Raw genomic sequence first — 19,989 nt, 5'->3', positions numbered from 1 at the left:
TGTTAGAATCCAATTTTAGTGAATATATTATAATATCCAGTTCTGTATAATAAAGCTATTTTTAAATGTCCCAGCTGACATCCCCAACTGCCCTAGTACTATTCATTACTGCTTTGAAACTGTGGACACGATGGATTCCACTGAATGAGAAATACTGTATGACAAAAGATTCATAATTCCTTGTCTGTTTAATAGTCAACGTATTTAACAGGATAATGTATTATGTATAATATATAGCACCAGTTGAATTCCTGTGAAATGTTAACTATTCTAACTCAAATTTGACATATGTTTTTAAATGTTTGGGGTATCATTCATTGATTTTTAAAAAGATGGTACTTCCTGGTAAGCAGCAGCTCAGAGTAGAAAGAGCACTGGACCTGGAGTCAGATGCAATGCAGGTTGTTTTCACTAAACACTCTAATATCCTTTCCAGATCTAATGTTCTATTACCTTTTACTACTAAATCTCGAGAGTTTGGTTATTTGAGGTAATTTTTAGGTGGCTTTAAAGTTGTTATCTTCAAGTTTGTTTCTTTTTAAAGGTTAGCTTTGAAAATGGAATTGGTAAGGAAAGGCGTTGGGAGGAGACAGTTTCATTGTTTTTTGTATCTTCCACAAATCTGCTGTCGCATGTCTTTTAATCACTTGTTAATAGCAGTCAACCCCCCTTTACTCTGTCATTAAAGTTGGAAAGGTGTCTGGGAAGGAGATTCCAAAGAGCAGCAGCAGTCCTTTCTGCCATAAGCCAAGAGAGAAGCACTACCTGAGAGACTAGATTGCTGTGGTGTCTTTACATAAGTGGCTCAAATTCCCATGATTAAATAGCTTAGACTTTATTAAGAGAGTTCATTTAAGCGAATGCTGCTTTTGTTCTCAGATTTCCTTCTTCCCAACCCCACTTATATTTACATCTCCACATCAATGTCTGACCAATAGAAATCAAAAGCCTAAAATGTCCAAAAGTGATCTCAACATCTTCCTCTCCAATCCTGCTTCACTTCGTGTATTTCCAGTCTTAATCAACAATATCACTATCCCACTGGTTGTAGCCAAGCTCAAAACCTTGGCGTCATTCTTGACTCCTTCTTCTCCCTCGTTGCCCATTCCCCAGTCTCGCCCCTCTCCAATCCACCCTTCACATTGTGGCTGCCAAAGTGCTCTTTCTAAAAAGTAAATATGATCACAGAGCTTCCCTGCATAAAATGCTTTAATGACTCCTTTTCACCTACTCGATAAAACTCAAAGTCTTCTTTCAGTACCTGTATACATTTCTAGCCCAATCCACTGCTGCTCCCTGCCGTTGCTCTGAGCCCTGTACGCTCCAGCTACATGAACTGCTCACAGTTACCCAAACACACCATGGTCTTTCGTGATTGTGACTTTGCATGTGAAATTTCCTCTGCTACTTTCTCAGCTTACTTTTCCTCATGTTCCCATAGCATTTCCACATACTAGTATTATAACTCTTGTCACACTATATTGTAGTTACTTCTTTACTTGTTTGTCTTCACTACCAGACTGTCAGTTCCCTGTTTTGGGAGAAGGTAAACATTGTAGAGGAGATTCAGACTCTGGATACTTCTAGGTGGCATTTAACCCTGCTTTGGACCCTGAGACACTATGCTCTTCTCTGATGCTTTCTTTTTCTCCTTGTCCCAGCCCTCCCCCTGGTGGAGGCGTTAAGGAGCAGTGGAATGGTCACATGGCCAAAGATAAGACAAAGCAGCCTGGCTGATCCACAACCTGGAGAAACATCTGCCTCATATCATTTTTTAAGCAAATGAAAAGCTGGCTAATGGGCCTTGAATTTAGGGTGGCCTGGCAGGAGCTTTCTGTCTTACCACGTATCAGTTGGGAGACCCTGATTTCAATCCCCAGCGCTGTAGCGAGGTGTGGGTGGGGACGGTCAACACACCTATCCCTGATGGTCTCAAAGAACATCACACTACTGTCAAACAAAGAGCTCAAGAAGAATTAGTTGGTGGAGATCTTCCTTGTTTTCTTCCTGTGTCTGAAGCTGAGACAAACCTTTCTGCAGGAACATTTGCCTTTGGATGATTACACCATAAAGCAAGGAATCTAATACCAGTCACATCCACATGGTAGGCGTTCTCCCCAGTTGCAGTGGGCCTCACCTCCCAAAAAAAGTGATAGGGAAGGTCTATGTTCTGGTCTATCCCAGGACAATATCCAGTTATCACTGACTTCTGTCCCAGTTGAAGATAACCTAGTCTGTGAATCAGTATTTAGTTGCCCATGTGAGGCAGCCAGTTTCACAAGCACCCCTGGATATAGAGTTCCCTAGGTATGGTGCCCCTAGGTGTATTCTGGATTGGTCTGGTTGGTGATTCTCAGGGAAGGACCTTGCCAGGCAGGTTAACAAAAATGGTTAGTTATCAGCCTGGTTGGGAGGAATCTCACCTCTAAAAACAACAAATTTTTAGAAAACATGATGAATTTATAATCATTATGGAAATTCTCCTTCATGGCTATTGTGAATTTTATCAGATACTATGTTACACTACAATGAGACTTCTAGCAGCAAGAATGGGTTTTAGTTTTAAGTGGGAGAAAATGAAATTAATATAAGCTATTTGTCATCAGGAGAGACTACCTTTAAACATCAAATAGCTCCCACAATGCCATTTCGAACATATGTCAAAGGCAAGGAAAGATGATCTGCTGTCTCAGGTGTCCACTTGGCTGTGTCTCAACTGAAGAAAAAGAATTCAGGTGCTACCAGGGTAACATGAAATAAAACAGAAACAGAACTGGTGGGAGTGGCCCCCTGAAGTTCTTAGGTTTCTATGTTCAGAGTAAAGATTACCCTACCCACAAAACGATCATTGATGACATCATTTATGATGCCTTTGCCCTTCAGTTGGCACTGCACAGGCACCGCTTGGTTCTTCACTACATCTGTAAAGTGCATTGCCACCAGCGGGGAGGTGTAGTTAACCTGTAGGTGGAAGAACAATGAATTCTAAGTGTGAGGGGGGGAGGGCATGTAGGGGAGGGCAATAGGATGGAAGTGATCGGATAATCAGTGCAGGAGGATGGAACAACCTCCACAAAAGGAACTGAGTAAATCCCATGATGCCAGGTCACAAATGGCTAAAGCAACTGACATGCTCTCTCTGCCCTGGGACAGTGGAGAAATGACACATTTCTCTCATAAGTCAGTGTCAGTTGTCTGATTGTCCTCTGGGGAAAACCAATTCTAGCTCAGCGTGATATGATTTTCTGGATATCAGACCATGAATCAAACCAGAACTAGTACTTATCAAGTCTCCATGCTGGAGATGAAGTTTTCACTGCCCCAAGGCTCTAAGTGGGAGAAACAGGAAAGTGATTATTTGGGCATAATTTAGTGCAATGGCAAGTGATTTGTCTGCTCCTGGCTCTGCTACTAATTAGCTATGTGACCTTGGGCAAGTCACTTCCTCTCTCTGAACCCTAATTTCTCCATCTGTAAACTGAAGGAGTTAGGCCAGACCATGTCTGAGATTCCTTCAGATTTGGAAAGGAGCGGTTGGGATAGGAATTGGTAGAGGGAACTCCTAGTCTGGGCCAGCAGCTATTCACCCCTTTGCTACTACCTGCTGCTCCCTAATTCTCATAGATCCCAGCCAGCCCTTCCTTCGTCTCTGAGCCCTTTCTGACAGCAAAGACTGAAGGGAATACAGACTTACGTGAGTCAGTTTGCCATAGTAAGGGTAGTAACGGAGGTCAAAAGAAGCCGACTCTGGGTAGTAATTGATGGATCGGATGTCGTTTTCATCACCTCTCTGTAAGTAAAAGCAAGTACATGTCAGGTGCCGGGTCACTCAGTGAGATGGAGCCTGAGCTAAAGGGGCCTGTGTCCCAGGTGAAATCACTGTGTGACCCACAACTGTCTCAGGAAGACCATGAAAGCAGAATGGGGCATAGCTCAGCCCAGACTTATCCCCAGAGGAGTGTTTTGAGGGAGAGACTGTGCTTTGGCTTTTCAGTGCAAAGAACACTGAATAGAAGGCCCAGACCACAGAGGCTGAAGGTTCTCAGTCTGGCTCTATGCTGGCTCCTAGGGGACCCAGGCAGAAGGGCTCCAAAGGGCTTGCAGTACCCAGCGTTGCTCTGGCAAGAGGGCCTACCATGCCAGCCCCTCTCCAAAGAATCACACTGGTCCTGGTACCCAGTCTTGGACTTTGGAGCTGAGGCAGGTGTAAGTTGGAACATGCCTAGTGAATCCCACTCCACAACAACGTGCACACGGTACGCTCATTTCTGGTTGAGGTCAGACCCACTGCACAGGGACCTGATGCATAGGGACACAGCCTGTAGTTGGCTCACCTAAGTGCATGTCTCTGACCACATTCTCTGAGGTGCTTAGTTATAGGAGGTGGGGTCAGGAGGATAAGCAAGGGGGGAAATGATTAAATAAACAAGTCTACCCTCATCATATCATGTCAGGTAGGGGACTGCCCATTCTGCCCATGCGTTAGGCTTGCCCTAAATAGCAGAGGTCTAGAAGTTACTAGGGGACAAATAGTGCATCACTACTAGCAAATCATTCACTCGGGTCATGTGATTACTTGTATCGATATAGTATAATGGCTCTTAGTATAAGCTGAGCTCTCCTTAATTTATTCTAATAATTACCTCATCATGCTTGATTTCCACAAGTGGGTGTGGATTTGACCAGTGTTGATTATCATACAATGTATAATGACTCAGTGTTTCTTTTTTTTTTTTAAAGGACAGTTCTCAGCAAGGTTCGATGTAAGCTGAAAAATGCATGGCTTCCACTAGGGAACTATAAGCAGGACTCAATCCAATTAATTAATATGCTGGTTTAAGACTGAGTTCGTCTTTATGGTTTATTTATATATTCTTGTAAAAAGTAATGAAATTCATTTTTTTGTGAATGGTGTGTGGAATCAATTCCACCGGTTTGCAGTCACACCTCACACGTGTGTATGTTTATACATGCTCACGTATATGTGACCAGAATGAATGTCCTTCCTACCTTGTTCACCTAGCAAGCACTGCCTGACCTTTCAAAGCTCAACTTCAGTGTCACCACCTCTCATGTGGAACTAACCTTTCCCTCTTTAATGTCCCCACTGCACCTTTCATAGCACCTGTATTACTTGATGGCCCTGATTTCAGAGACAGAATCTTATTTATCTTGGCACCCCCCAACACCTAGCAAAGTACCTGGTACTTAATAAGTGATCCATAAATCCTTGCTGAATGTGAACTATTGACTGAATCAGTGCTGCCTTTTGCTGCTTTCTGATCTGTCACAATCAAGACTGGAGTTTTGAGCGGCATTTCTGGTACTGAGAATGGGGTTACCAGCCTTCACACATTTGCAAGACAACTGTCCAGGACTGGGGGTGTAGTAGATGTTACCAAACAGGAGGGAGCTACTGCCAGCTTTAAGAAACAAACCCCAGCAAACCCAAGATCTTTGTAGGCTTTTTCCTACAAAGGAGCTAATTGGCACAGATGAGATAGGAGTTAATGGTCCCTTGAAGGACAGTTAATTAGCATATTAATGGAGTTCTGTTTATACTTCCCTTGTAGTCATTTGTTATTGCAACACCCAGTGCCACTGGTCATTGCTGCAAAAAGTGAAATCAGTTTTATTTATTTATTTATTTATTTTTATATTGCTATATATGTTATATTGTAAAATATGTCAAAGAGTATGGAGGCTACACACACACACACACACACACACACACACACACACACACACACACGATTTAAAGAAGAAGAAGAAAATTGACCCCTGAAGACCTCCACCCAAGTTAAGAAACAGATCAGAGCCTGTCTTTCCACAAACACTACCTAACTTTTGTGATATCATGCCCTTGCTTTTCTTTTGGGAAATCAGTTTTAAAAGCAGGAACTAATGACTCTAATGAAAGCTGCTTGTTTAGTTCAAAGAAACAAGTAATTAGAGCTAAAAGCAAACGTGTAAACAGAATTCCCGTTAATGACTTGGCACATTGTTGTTTCCTGCTGTGGCCGTTAGCTGAGGTTCAGTCTTTGGCTTTCACAGGTATAAATCAGCACACACACACACACACAAACACTACACACACGAATACACATGAATGGAATGCTTTCTGGAAACAGGGAGGCCCGAAGGTATAAATGGAGGTGTAGTTATGAAAAGATTAACCCTTTCCCTAACCCTTAGGCAACCATCCACGGTAAAGCCCTTGGAAGGGATGACCCACCCTTTTGCATGAAACAGATGTGCTAACAGTACTTACTCAAAAAGGCACTTTACCTGAACTTTGCAGGAAACCTTCACAGGGTCTCCAGGCTCAGGACGAAAGCCAACAATCTAGCAAAAGAAAACCAACGTTTTTTTTAAAAAACAAAAACCAAAACAGATTTGACAGTAAAAATACATCTTTTCTAAATCCCCCTTGAGTTGTCCTTTCTTTAGGCATAAACTTGATCTATTTTGCCCTCTCAGAAATGTTACAGAAAGCAGAAAATGCAAAGTATCTTCAGAGCTGCTCAGCTCAGCTTACTTCTTATTTTATTTGTGCCTGATATTCATACAATGGTAACTGCAGCAGGATTACCCTGAAAATGTAAAGAACGTACTGGCTCAAGAGGAGTGTGCCTGGTAAGGCTCAGCCACACCTGAGGCATGGCAGGAGAGAAGGAAAATGCATTTCTTGTGATATAAGAATTGTCCCCCATGCCACCCCCATGTCAGTCCCCTGTTCCAAACAGCTCAAGATCTCATTCCTGACAAAGCATCAAAGGTTTAGGGGTGCTGGAGAAGAATCAAAATAGAACGTGTTCAGGGAGAAAAGGAATTATTGCTTGGTAGGTTTGTCTGGTTGTTTGTATTAGTGATGCTCTTGGTAAAAAATGGCCAAACTTACAGTGTATGAAGACAGAGCCCAAGAGAAATGGAGTGGCCAGAGCCCTCCTACCCAACTCATCCGCTTATCATAGCCAGAGTGACAAGGGCCAATATACCCGGTTCATCTTTAGAAGGATGCAGGGCTGTCCAGTAGAGTAGCCAAAAGTAGGGTCCTCCAGGCCAGAGCAGTTCTTCAGGAAGGAGCGCTTAAATTGGCAGGCCTTCTTGTCCTCATCCTCATTACCATCTTGGATGAAGTATTGGCCCGGGGGGCAATCTACATTCATTTCCTCTTGAAGACTGTCATTATAACCTAAAGTGTGGGTGGCAAAGGGTCATGTTAGATAGGTACTACAGAGGAAGGCCATGTTTTCAGTAGTTCTCTTCCCTAGTTTCCTTTCTCCAGCTTGCTTGTGTTCCTCTGAAAGCCCACTCAGTTTGTCCTAGGGCCTGTGACCTGGCATCAGGTGCCCAAGGCCCTTCATCAGCAACATCCCTCCAAGAAGCCTTCTGGGCTGGTCCCCTCAGCCCACTTTGATTACCTGTCCCCTTGCTTTTCATTCCCTTGAACTTCTTCGATATCTGTCTCTGGATTGTATGTTGATCGCTTTATAACTTTTCTCTATTTTTCATTATTTCCTTTCCGATACGGTAAATTGTAAACTTGGAGGGCTGCCTTTTCTACCTCTGGGAGAGGAATAGGCAACGTAGTAGATGGATTTTGGAAGAAGGATTGAATCATATCAAGGCATGGCATATATAAGGAGGCAAAGCCCCTGAGTTAAATCTCTTTAAGTTCGGCCTAGGAAACATCTCTCTTTGAGGTCAATGAGAGGCACTGGATGCAAGACAGTGAAAAGTGTGTGCTGTGGGACAGAGGAAGGGGGAGGACGAAGAGGAGGAGATAACCAGCTCCTCATTCTTTACAGAGGGAAGCTAGCACTGCAAAATAGAAGCTTAGGTTGAAAGACAGAACACAATGACAACCAAAGCGGTCTCCACTGAGAGGGTGAGGGGGTGAGGTCTTGTCTACTGAGACCTGAGGCACTCAGAGTTAGTGTCCCTTTACACTGGATGGAATTTAACATGTGCCCAAGGTACATATATCAGGGAGAGAGCTGAAAAGGGCTATCTGTGAGCTGACTCTTTGGGCTACTAGATGCCAGAGAACTGGACTTTAGAAATTACTGCATTATTTCCAGTTTGGTTCTAAATGATGGAATCCAGTTAGTCCTGTTAGATCCAGCCCCCATGCATTCATGTTCCAAGTAGCTCAGTTTTTTAGAGGAGATTGTGCACCTACGATCCACCAGCGTTAAAACTCCAAACGTATTGCTGGATCCTCATCTAAACAGATTGTGACTTGAGTTTGATATTAGAAGCAACTGGGAATTTTAAATCTATTCTAATTATGGCTAAGCCTTTATTTTTCCTTTGACAAAGCTACATTCAATTCAAGGTTTTGTTTTAATCTCTCTCTCTCTCTCTTTTTTAGAGTAAAGGATGTTCAAATAACAACTTTCTAAATAGAAGCTCTAATCATGTGCTCCTTGTTTCTCTTGAGGTAGTTCCATTAAAAATACTGTGACATGGACATGACCCTTATTGCAAAATCCCTGTCCTCATGGGAATGAAATTGATACTCTGGGATGTCTATTTCAGAGATGTGTTCCTTTTTAACAGGGCATATTATCTACACTTAGGAACTAAAAAACCCAACGCTTTTCCTAATGTTCCCCACCTGTGTCATCAGGTCAGCATTGATATTTCTGAATCTACTACCTTCTCAGAGGAATTTCCTCAGCAGAGATTCTGGCAGTACATTTGCAATAGCTCACAAACATTTTGAAAGAAAAGAAGATATTGTGCTGGCTATGATGCCCAAAACGTTTTTGGGAGCCGAAAGTGGAACTTCATGGATTCAAAAAGAACCCAGCCCCTCTAATTTTACAGGTGAGGAATCTGAACCTCAGACTTAATGAAGATGACACTGAGCATTACCAATACAAAGCTGAGTTTCTAGCTCCTGGTCATATGGCAGCAGCAAAGAATTATGAAAAGCAGAACTTCTCGAGCTTTAATGGACATACAGATCACCTGCGGATCCCCATTCAGCAGGTCTGGGTGGAGCCTGAGATTCTGCCTTTCCAACCAACTCCCAAGTGATGCTGATGCTGCTGGTCCCTGGGTCACACTTTGAGTAGCAAGGGTGTCGAGAACACAAACAAGGGTTTAAATTAAACACTACTGCTACTGGGAGACTTTGATCACATTTCTTCTCCTTCTGAGCCTCAGTTCCCCCAATGGGGACGATAGACTCTACTATGCAGGGTTAAAGTTCAGTGACAACATTTACACATTTAAATAACACGTCCTATCACATAAGAGAATCCTCTTAATTCAGTGCACATTCTGTTGGGCACCCCCATCACCCCACTTCAGCCAGGCCAGGAAAACCAAACCTGGCTTTTTTCCACAAATAATAGCTGCAGTAAACCCATGGGGGCTACTCTTTGATAGCTGGATAAATACAGAGACTGTGTGCTCTGTGTTTAACCTTAACCAAGCTGCTACCTCAGTTTTCGCCCTGTGTAAGGGCTTCTCAGAAAGCCATTCATTCGCCCCTGAAAATGTATCTGATGACGCTATAGAAAACACTTGCTGTCAAAATGTTGGAGTGAGTGCCACCCAGAGATTCTTCCTCTAACTCCCTTTTGGACTGCTATTTAAATGAAGACCCTTGTTCTCCTCCTTTACGATGGATCATCTCCAAGAAATGAATTCTCTTACCTTGAGAAAACATAGGAGGCAAGAATCTTCCTGTTCTGGAGAACACTCTTCTTTTCTCACCACTACCTCCCCCTCGAATTATCTTTTATAATTGATCATTATTGAGCCATCTGGATGTGCCCGGGACATAACTAGGTGCTATAGGGTGTTCAGGAAGAGAAAACAAGTTCTCTGCCCCAATGAACTTATCATCTTACTGGCTTATATGCTCTCAAGGCAACATACAATCACAAACCACAGCAGTTTTGATTGTGTCTGCAGGTGCTGAGGGGGATGCGTGGTAAGGAAAAACCAGAATGGGCAGTGCTAGTAAGACTGGGGTTTCTGAGCCAAGTGGATTTTGAATTTTGAGTTCCCACCCATCACCTTTCCAAAGAGATTCTCACCATTCAGAGGAACTTACCCTGGAGAAAGCCATTTAGACTAATCACATAATGCTGCCAAGTGTCAGGTTCAGAAACGTTGAAGTTGAAGTTAAGGCTATGGGCGAAGGGTCTGATCATAACTCCTGGCAATGAAAACAGGTCTTGGATATATTAACCCATTCTTGGGATAATTTTTTTGTATCGATTCCCATGAAACCATTTCCCCCCAGGCAATCAAAATGAAAAGGACCATAATTTGCCAAGTACCATTTTACTTTTACTCTTAATAATTGAATCCCTAAGTCATTACCGGGAAGAGCCAAAGTTAATTGAAGCTGAACATGCTGTGCAAGCAGATTTCTGTCCAGCAAGTTCTGACAGCACAGGGTATTTGGGCACTCACCAGGAGGCTTCACCCTCTCAGTGAAGGTCGGCATGTAAGGACTGATGGTCAGAAATAGCGTGTACATGCAGAGGGTGATCACAGCGGCCAGGGAAGCATAGAAGAAGAAGTAAATGACTAAGATCAGGCCTGCAGAACAATCACAGATGAGGGTGGTCAGTGCTGGCCAACAAGCCCTGCCTCTGCATTTGAACTCATGAACCAGAACCAACCCAAACACGTGACATGGCTTTTTTAAAATTCCCCAGATTCAGTATGTCCTTGCTTATTCAGATTTCACCAATTTGAAATTGGTGAGAATTGCGTCAGAGGTCTGATTGCAGTTTACCTTTACAGCATCTCCGATGGAAGGGCTTGCTGAGCAAATGATGACCGTGAACAAGATTACAGGGGAGTGGAGTTTAAAGTACTGCAGAGGGCAAATTGCTTGGGAGTCCTCTGGGCAATGGTTGATGTCCTAAGTACAAATCATTCTTCGCTATTCATTAAAGTAGGTGCCCTAAAGAGTCCTAGCAGCTTGGTTCCAGTGATTATATGTATTTGCAAGTGATGAAAACAGCATTTCTTTTCACATAGCCTATAATTCAAACCTTTGATTCGTTTCCACTGGATGTGCCTCTAATGAAGGCAAAGTGAGGTTTCACTTTACGTATTTCAAATCTTCTTCATCTTTGGCAAAACTCTAAGTGACTCTGCTTTCCAAAAAGAACACTAACGCAGGATGGGGAAGGGAAGAGGGGCAAACTGTACTTAATTACTGACACCTGCTACCTGTGAGCTCAACCTGTGAGCTATAAGTTATAGAACCTCCTGGCACCCCCGATTCCTCGCAGGTAAAATGGGGATAAGTTCAGCACTTACCTCATATTCTGATCAATATCCCTAACAATATTTGAAATTCAGCCTTTCCTTACATCCTGTCCTGACTCTACCACTTCCTAACTGTTTAATCTTAGACATGCTATTTACCTCTCTGGGCCTCAATTTCCTCATCTGTAAAATGAGGATAATAATAGTACTTACTTCTTAACATTGAATAATGCATATAAATAGCATAGCAGAGAGCCTGGCATATACTAAGTGCTCTGTAAGTGGCAGTTTTCTTCATTGTTATTATTAATATTATTCTTGCCATAGGACCAGAAGCACAGTTGTGTGAATTCTTCCTCTGTGGGCTGGATTAGCACTAGGTTTGCCCCAGGATTAGGCAGCACAGAATGAGTGAATGAGCATGAGATTGCTGCTGAGAAGCTCTTTCAAGTCCTCTTTGGGGCTCTCTCAGAAAATAATATCTAGCTCCGCTCACAGCAGTGACATGATGTCGGAGCTACAGATTTGAACTGAATCATGAACCAGAAACCGGAACAAACCACAAAACTTTGCTGTACCCCAAACCAAATCCAAATATTAATTTTTAAGTTGAACCATGAACCAAATAAAATGAACCAAAAAAAGAAAAAGAAAAAAAGGAGTAGGGAAAAGGAGAAAAAAATTCTTAGTAATCTAACTAGAAGTGAACCTTTATGTTTTATAAGATGAACTAAAGCAGAGCTGGAATATGAACACATTGATTCAGTTGGAGTCCCTGGAGAAGAAACAGCAGCACCTCGTGTGCCTGTGATACTTGGCTGCTGCCCGCCTGCTGTCCTGATGGGATGTGCCCTGTGACTCCTCCTCCATCCCTCTACCCCCATCCCCATCCTGGGAACCGATCAACAGCTGGAGCCATCCTGGGGGACCAGAAGGCTCAGTTTCATGGATGAGAGGAAAGCAATAGAATACAGGTACATTCCCCTGGAGATATCTTCCTTCTTGCCCAGGATGTGTGGCCAGGAAGCTGTAGATGGGAGAACGGCACTAGCAAGGAGTCCCCTCAGCTTTGCCCAGGAGTCTGTGCCCTGGAGTCTGTGATAGGCTAACTGTCTCAGCTACACCACCCCCTGCCCCCGGCAAAACCAAGCACCGTACCCACCTGAACCCATTGATCCCTCCAACCCTTTCTGCTCCAAATGTCCAAGTTTTACTTGGGCTGCTCCTCTAGGTAATCCAGAGTTTTCTCCTGAATGCCCCACCCAAGCTTGGATAGACCATTATATCTTGAATAGACTAGGTACCCACGATCCCAACTCTTCAGTCCTTCCACTGAAACACCCCATCAGGTCCTGAGGCCCTATCCATCAGGGCCTTGCTCATTGCTAGAGTTCATGAAGACAGCATGATGTTCTGGCAAGAGAATGAACTCCAGTGTTCATCCAGCCTGGGTTTGAATCCCAGTACTGCCACTTTATTAACTGTGTGACTTTAGATAAGTTACTTACCCTCTCTAAGCCTCAGTTTCTGCATCTGTAAAATGGGGATAATAATATTACTACCTCATACAGTTCTTGTCAGTACCCAATAAAATAACATAAAGCTCCTAAGAATAGAAGTTGCCCAGCTATCAGAGGAAAAGCCCAGAATATAATAATAGGCTGGGTGAATATGTTGGTCATTTTGATGTCCAGGCTGGGACAGTGTTAGTAAGTGCTTAAGTGGCACCTACTTCTCAAGCAGGAGGGCAGCAAGGCATGTGGCAGCCTAGGCATTAACATCACTATTTGCCCTTTGCCCAGGGGTAGCCCGGGCTTTCCTTAGACCCGCTACCCCAAGGCCTGGATATGGCCTACCGTGCAGTGTCCCCACTGCCATATCTTCCCTGGGCACTTGAACCTTCCTCCCTCATCCCCACTTGTTGGCCTATGGATTGTTCTCCACAGGCGCAGTTGGGATCAGCTCATCTGGTTAAGTTCCAATGGCTGGCTGTTTAAGGGTTAACGTAGGGCTCCCTCTCCCAGAATCACACTTGCATTTCACAAGGCCTGTTTTTCCAGTCCTCTTTAGGCAAGGGAGAAACAGCTGTGCCCCCTTTTGGAGCCCCAGTGAGTGTCCAGCATTTGTCTGCAGCTTCCAGAACGTCGGAATGTTCCTTGAATGGTACATTTGTTCCAGTTGAGAGTTCGAGGGATGGGCAGGGGTGGGGCTGGGAACTGAAGAGGGGTGAAGGGAGGTGGGTGTTGTTCAGAGCCCCACACCTGCTTTTGCTAATTCCAGGCAGCAGGGCTGGCTGTTTCACCCTGACTGAGCTGAATTAGAAACATAAACTACAAAGGAGAGAATTCTCAGCCAAAGGGGCCTTTAGAAGGCATGACCATCGACTTTAGCAACCTAGACCCTTGGCACTGGGAGACTCTTATTTTATCCATAGAGTTATCTATTTTTTTTCTTCTGTGGGTTAACTGAATTCAAACCAGCAGCTGCTCTTTTCCTGGGATGTTCAGAGACTATGGCGAGTGTGAATTTTACCACAAGCTAAATCTCCTGAGAAGGATCAACATTAATAGTTCAAGAGGTGAGTAGGACCCTGGGAGAGGAGTGCTGGGGAAGCTGTGAAGTAAAGGTGGTGGCAGCATGTGGTACAAAGAGGAAATGCTGGGGACCGCAATTCTGCCATTGATCAAGCAATATGGGGACTCAGCCTTAAATTGCTAGAAATGATCCCTTTAACCCATTTCTCTCTATACACCATGGGATCGATCACAAAGCACCTGCAAGCTGGGGCCAGGGGCAGCCATGGCTCTCCTTCACTGATATTACGAGGTGAAATGACGAGGCTGTACAAACCCTTGGTCAGGTTAGCAGGGACCTGGGTCTCGTATCCTAGGAATAGTCTTCTGCATAGTACTTTGTACTTTACAATTTTAACATCTTATTGGAGCCTCAGGCTGATCCTGTGAGAGAGGTAAGGCAGATACTGTTTCCTTCATTTAGCAGGTGAGGAAACTGAGGCTCAGAGAAGATAAACGATGAGCCCAAAGTTACAGATAGAAAGTGACAGGGCTGGGGCTTCAAAGAAATCTGCACTTTTTCAACTCATTCTTACTGTCTCTCTGCACTGCAAATGCTATTGAGCCCAGTGTATTTCAGCTATACAATCAAGTTCGTTCACCCACTTGGGAGTTTGTTCTGATGAGATCTGCCCATTATTTCCCTAGGCAGTGATCCTGTTACATGAAGTGCTAGAGAACTTTGCAGACAAGCCCATCCAACGTATGGTAAAGGAGTCCTGGACACCAAGCCAAAAGCAAAGGACACCCGACTGGGGCATTGGGACAACTGGGACTTACTCCAACTCTGACCTGTTCGGGCCAGAGACATCCTTTTCTCCGGATCCCACAGGTATTCGTTCACGATCTGCCATTTCCGCCACCAGGCACTGCCTGTTTCCTGAGTCTGACTCTCTTCCTCCTCCTTTTCCTCTTCTTCTTTCTCCTCCTCTTCTTCCTCCTCCTCCTCCTCCTCCAAATCAGGTACCACCATCACCCGAGCCTCTTCTTCTGCTTCTTCCTCTTCATCTGCTAAGTAGTTCTGGTTCACTTCATCCTGATCATCCTGAAACAGTGACAAAACACAATCCCCTTTTTGGAGAAGAAAATTTCCAATGGCACATCCCACCAGCCAAAATGAATGGAAAACGACTCAATATTTGGAGATGCTTCAGATGTCCACTTACCCATACACATACCTGTTGTTACAAGAGGCAGATTTCTTTCTCTCTGTTCTTTTGCAGGAAATATCCTTTCTATGACCCATTTTGACCCAATATTCTTTCCATAGAGGTGCAAGTTTTATTCTCGGCTTCAGGCATTTGGGCTCTTCCCCTAGGACTGCTCATGTCATTACTCTGTCCTGGGGCCTTGGCTTCCCGCTTAACTTTGTCTGGCCTGTCAGGGCAGAGCTGAGCTCAACACTGGAGGATGGAGTAGTTTTAGACACTTGTGTCCGTGATGGCAAATTCTCAGTCTAAGCCAGCTTTGTCCTAACACCCTGTACACTTTCAGCTGCTCAACCTCACCATCCTAAGTTGTGTCTAAAAATAGCCTGGGACAGACATCAGGAGGAGAGGCCAGCTGCTGGACCCCTCCTCAAAACTTAGACTGCCTTCCCAACAGAAACAAGAGATGGGGGCGTTACTTGCTGCTTCTCTGACTGTTGCCCACAATGGAACCTCCTCCTGCCTTAAGCAGGTTGGACAGACCACCTGAGGGCTGGCACGGCAACTGATACTTCCTTCATCTTCCCCCCCACCAACCCCATACCCTAGGCAGAAATCTGGGCACGTAGTAAATGCTCAGCACATATTTGTTGATTGACTGATTGCAGCCATTACTTGAGATCTGAAACTGTAATCTTCTCCGAGTGGCTCTAAGAAAATTAAACAAACAAACAAACAAAAAACAACAACAACAAAAAAGAAAAACCCAGACTTCACCAAATGGTATTTCCAATGCCTCCCAGCCACGGGCTGGAGGGTTGGATCTTTGCTCTTTGTGGGTCTGAGGCCACCGTCCCTTCTCTCCCCTGTCCAAATCTGAAGAGTGGCGGGGCCTGTGCACCTGTTGGGGTTGGATGTGTCAAATGATAGAGGCCAGGGGCTCTGTGCTGCCCCCTCCCTGCCTGATTCCTCAAAGGCCATTTAGAGGACACTCAGCTAAAAGGGCTGCCATGGCCGGGGGGGAGGGTCAGAAAACTGGATTGTTCAGAATCAGTAAAAGTGATACAGCGTGACAAGGCTATACTCTCAGCATTCAGTCTGCCCGGCGCTATCTAGCTCTTGATTATAAGCACTCTTGAATTGCTCTCTAGTTTGTTCAAATGTACAGCTTTATGTCACGCGCCATATCAGCGCTGACAGGGACCTTGAAGATTCACTTCTCCATGTGAGGCCCAGAGAGGGGACAGGATCTAGCCGAAATCACTCAGCAAGGTCATGATAGAGCTGACAGTCTCAGAACCACGCTTCCTGGTACCCTGGACAATGATGCTTCTCACACTAGGCGGTTTAGCAGAGGTGGTTTATGGAGCACGACGATGTGGTAGAGTCTGTGTTCCCAAGACACTGAAGGTGCTTATAATCAGAGATTTCTAACTGACAAGGACTCACAGAGTAAGGCTTAGGAAAATAAACCTGAATGGATTAATAAATGTTCTTAAATCTCTTTCCCTTGTGTGTGAACATATGTACCCATTTGACCTCCAGAATGACATTCTGAGCACCCGGGGGCAGGGTCCATATTTTCTAACTCCTTGATGGCTCTCCACAGTGTGGAGCCCGCAGCTAGGTAACCAGCGGGTACTGAACAAACGTCAGTGATGACTGCCCGACTGAAAACTCCTGAACCAGAGCTCTGGGGGAATGCTCTCACAGAGCTTGCTGCTCTAGCCTCAGCACTCATTTGGACTGTAGTGGGTCGTCATCATGGCCCCCAGAGAATCTAATGCAACTGAGAATCTCAGAGAATTTGAAGTGTAACATTTCAACGTGGAGACATTTATATTCCCTTTATATTTTCTGGAAAACTTCCTTTTCTCTCCTTGTTGCCTCTTTGCCTGCCCTCCGCCGAGGAGGCAGCTGGCTTTGGCCTCAGCCTGATCTTATTTGTAGATATGAGCTCTCACGATAATCCCATTAAAGATGGCTTGTCATTAAAGCTTTACCCTCCCGGGAAGAATTAACCTTCTCAGAGCTAATTCCCCCACGGCTCTCACACTGCCTGAGCTTCAGGAACCGCAAATACCTTTTCCCCTCTCCCCTGCTTCCAGGTATAGGAGAACCTCACGTTGTACAAGAGAGGCACTTTTGTGCAACTAACTATTTAACGGAATCCAGTAGGGAATCCTTTGGTAATGAGAGGGTCTGTTTTTGTCAGTTTCCTAAAGTGGCACTGCCCTCATGTGATAGTGTGTGTGAGTGTGCTGGGGCCATCGTGTTGCCCTAAAAGGAAAGAGTCTGAAGGGCAGAAGGTGGCTCCATTTTGAGCACTCTAAATATATAAACATATAAACAAATGTATAAACAAACAGTATGACCCGAAAGATAAATTCGTGCCCTGCATTAACACCCTGTAAACATTCGAACAGTTGGTTAATTGTCAAAGAGACATTAGCACCCGATTATTCACTGCATCAAATAATTTCTTTTTAACTTTGATCAAGTAGCCCCTATAAAGAGCAAGATCCCCTGATGCATTTAAAATCCAAACCAGTTGACAGATAATTGAAATTATACACAACGCTTTAGCAGCATTATAGCGAGAAGATGCCAAGTAAGGAATAGTTATGTATGCCCTACAGACCGTGACTGCTCTGAGACCTGGAAGGGACTTTGGGGATGTCAAAAGAGAGATTCTACAAACTGTGGCTGGAAAGTTACGAGAAGCCCTCCGCAGGTTGATACGGGGTTGGAAGAATTCGTGTCTTCCTCTGCTGGCTGTCGACAGTCTCCACTTAGCTCCCTGGTAATATAAGTGGACATTCCCCAAGAAAAATGGATTAAGCTTTGTTTCTTCCTGGGGCCCAGATCACAACCCTCTCTGGGGGAGATTTCAGAATATACGTCCCCGCAAAAAAAACTACTGCATGCGGCATATATTCATGATTTCTAGCAAAGTAAACGCAAAGAAACTTTGGGTTCAAAAAAATTTCTAATGCACCCTGGAGATAAATGGTGACATTGAAGGTGGGGTGCGTGAGTGTTGGGCAGGGCGGGGTGGCAGGCAGGGAGGCAGTGGGCTAGGGAGTGGCATGCTGCAAATATGATGGAAAGAGCACAACATCAGAAGTCAGGAAACTTACATTCTCACTTTGGCTCTTCCAGTAACTTGCAAGTCACTCCTGTGCTCTGAGCCCCAGCAGCCTCCTTTACATAATGAGGGGTTCTGGAGAGGTGATGTCTAGGACTGCTCCCAACTTCTATCTAGGATTCCATGCTTTTAGCCATCGTTTGGAATTTCTGCTTTAGAAAAGAGCAGCTGGGTTCCTAAGAAGCTACCACCCAAAGCGACTGAGACAGCTGGGTAGGCAGCGCCTTTCATTTCCTCTTCCCCTTCCCTTCTTTCTTGGCTAAATTTCTTGCTATCGGAATGAAACCTCTATGCCCAGACTCCAAAAGGTCTGTTCAAATTCTAGACTCCCACGAAAAAATTTTAGAAGCCCCCTTATTCTCTGGCATCTTCCCCTTCCCTTATGTTTGTTGCACAGGAAGAGGGGCTTCCTCTTTCAATCCAGCAATTTAGGGTGCAGTGGGGTACTGGGAGTCACTGCTCGAGCTTGAAACAATGGGCTTCCTTAAACTTCACTGTTCCTGCCCATCTTAAGGAGAAGCAGCCCTAAGCCATGACCTATACAACCCCCAACCCACCCCACTAAGAAGGGACAGCAAAATATTCTGCTCCCTGGGACTCACAAGTCTGTAGCGATAACCGTAAGGAAAGGCCGGAGCCCTTCTGGACCGGAGCTGCCTTCTCATGGCTGTTCAGTGGGCAAAGACGCGGCAGAGGCAGGCAAGTGGCTGAGAGCTCTGGAGCTTCTGCTGGTACAGGAGACACTGGTTGCTGGGGATACTTGGCGCCTAGTAAAAGTGAACCCTCCTGGCATGAGCCCTTCCCCAAAATAATCTAACATGCCCCGCTCTCATTGGTTGGCCCCTTCCCTGAATCAAAGGAAAGCCCTTATGGAAAAGCAAGCTCATCATTACAGGGAGGGGGAGATATTCTGGGTCACGAGGATGAGCGACTCACCCCCCCCACCCCGAACTTCGTGTCTCTTCCCACTCCCTGCTCTTCTCTAGCGCCTGAGCTACTATGGGCCCAATGGAAATCTTAAGTTGTGTTCTTCTCAACTGAGAGTTGGATATCAGTGTGTGCAGGGGGTGGGGCGTGGGTGGGAGTTGGGGGTGAGGGGAGTTGGCCAAGAATAACTTTCTTTTTTCATAAGGCTGATCTCATGCAAAAGGATCTAGGGTGTCAGGAAAGATTCCCTTTGCTCTCCCCACCTCCCCACACACACGCACCAAGCCACCTACGATATTCCTTATTTGTGTCAATCCACCAGCCCCTTAAAGGTGGATTATGCGTTCTGATTTTAGAGGCCAGGCTCCTGCTTTGCCCCTCCCTGCCCAAAGAGGATCTTGGACATAAGAAGCCTTTTTCTAGCGTACATGTCAGCATGACCCCATCAGCACTACCCCTCACACACACACCCCTTGGAATCCTGGCCAAATTTCTGTAGTGGTTGAGATCTATATTTATCCCTTAGCATCAGGGCAGGGAACAAGCCAGAACTTTGCAGTGTCAGTTTCCCAGACATATATAACTCCTGAAGCCAATGTGGGATCCAACAAAAGAAAAATTAGTAAAAACAGCCAAGAACATTGTATAGCATTTTTGGTTTGTTTGGTTCACCCCACTGGAGCCTGGGTGGCTAAAAGGCCTAGGAGGAATATGAGATCCTTCACAAATCCCCTCCCCCCCATTACACCCAGGTGACTGAGAATGTTGCAGGTACTGAGATTCTGGGCACATTCATAACCAAGAAAGCCAGCCCAACCTCTTAGATAGACAGATTTATTCCTAATGCCAAGCCTAGGCTCTTCTGATGAAGACAGCTTCAATAGTGGTTAATTTAAAATATAGACTTCATTTGTTAGAACGTTATTACTCAGGATTCTTTCTT

The 19,989-nt window shown here is 44.8% G+C and overlaps 1 protein-coding gene across 7 annotated transcripts; it reads right to left on the bottom strand.

The window, feature by feature from the left end:
- Positions 1-819: 819 nt before the first annotated feature.
- ATP1B4 (ATPase Na+/K+ transporting family member beta 4) lies at positions 820-19,034 on the bottom strand. 7 transcript variants are annotated; one of them, XM_082377420.1, is made up of 9 exons: positions 18,722-19,027; positions 18,112-18,271; positions 14,604-14,868; positions 10,441-10,569; positions 10,076-10,180; positions 6,999-7,195; positions 6,289-6,345; positions 3,695-3,790; positions 820-2,961 (listed from the first exon to the last, which is right to left on the bottom strand). In XM_082377420.1, the coding sequence occupies exons 3-9, from the start codon at positions 14,794-14,796 to the stop codon at positions 2,800-2,802; spliced, it is 939 nt and encodes a 312-aa protein (XP_082233546.1). In that variant the 5' UTR covers positions 14,797-14,868; positions 18,112-18,271; positions 18,722-19,027; the 3' UTR covers positions 820-2,799. The 7 variants fall into 7 exon arrangements, with proteins under 7 accessions (XP_082233546.1, XP_082233545.1, XP_082233547.1 ...); XM_082377419.1 differs by having other exon boundaries at positions 18,112-18,268; XM_082377421.1 differs by lacking the exon at positions 18,112-18,271 and adding an exon at positions 15,002-15,681.
- Between the last annotated feature and the right edge of the window lie 955 nt (positions 19,035-19,989).

This window comes from Balaenoptera borealis (genome assembly GCF_965194805.1).
Source record: "Balaenoptera borealis genome assembly, chromosome: X".
NCBI lineage: Eukaryota > Metazoa > Chordata > Mammalia > Artiodactyla > Balaenopteridae > Balaenoptera > Balaenoptera borealis.
The sequence above is the reverse complement of the archived record's forward strand: the minus strand, read 5'-3'. Positions and strand labels throughout refer to the sequence as shown.

Bases quoted from the DNA above. Each gene is read 5' to 3' on its own strand.
- ATP1B4 (XM_082377416.1), bottom strand. From the start codon at position 18,784: ATGAGAAGGCAGCTCCGGTCCAGAAGGGCTCCGGCCTTTCCTTACGGT. The intron at 10,181-10,440 runs GTGAGTGCCCAA...TTTCATTGCCAG, and splicing joins TGAGAGGGTGAAGCCTCCTG to GAGTTATGATCAGACCCTTC. The intron at 2,962-3,694 runs GTAAGTCTGTAT...TTCCACCTACAG, and splicing joins ACTATGGCAAACTGACTCAC to GTTAACTACACCTCCCCGCT.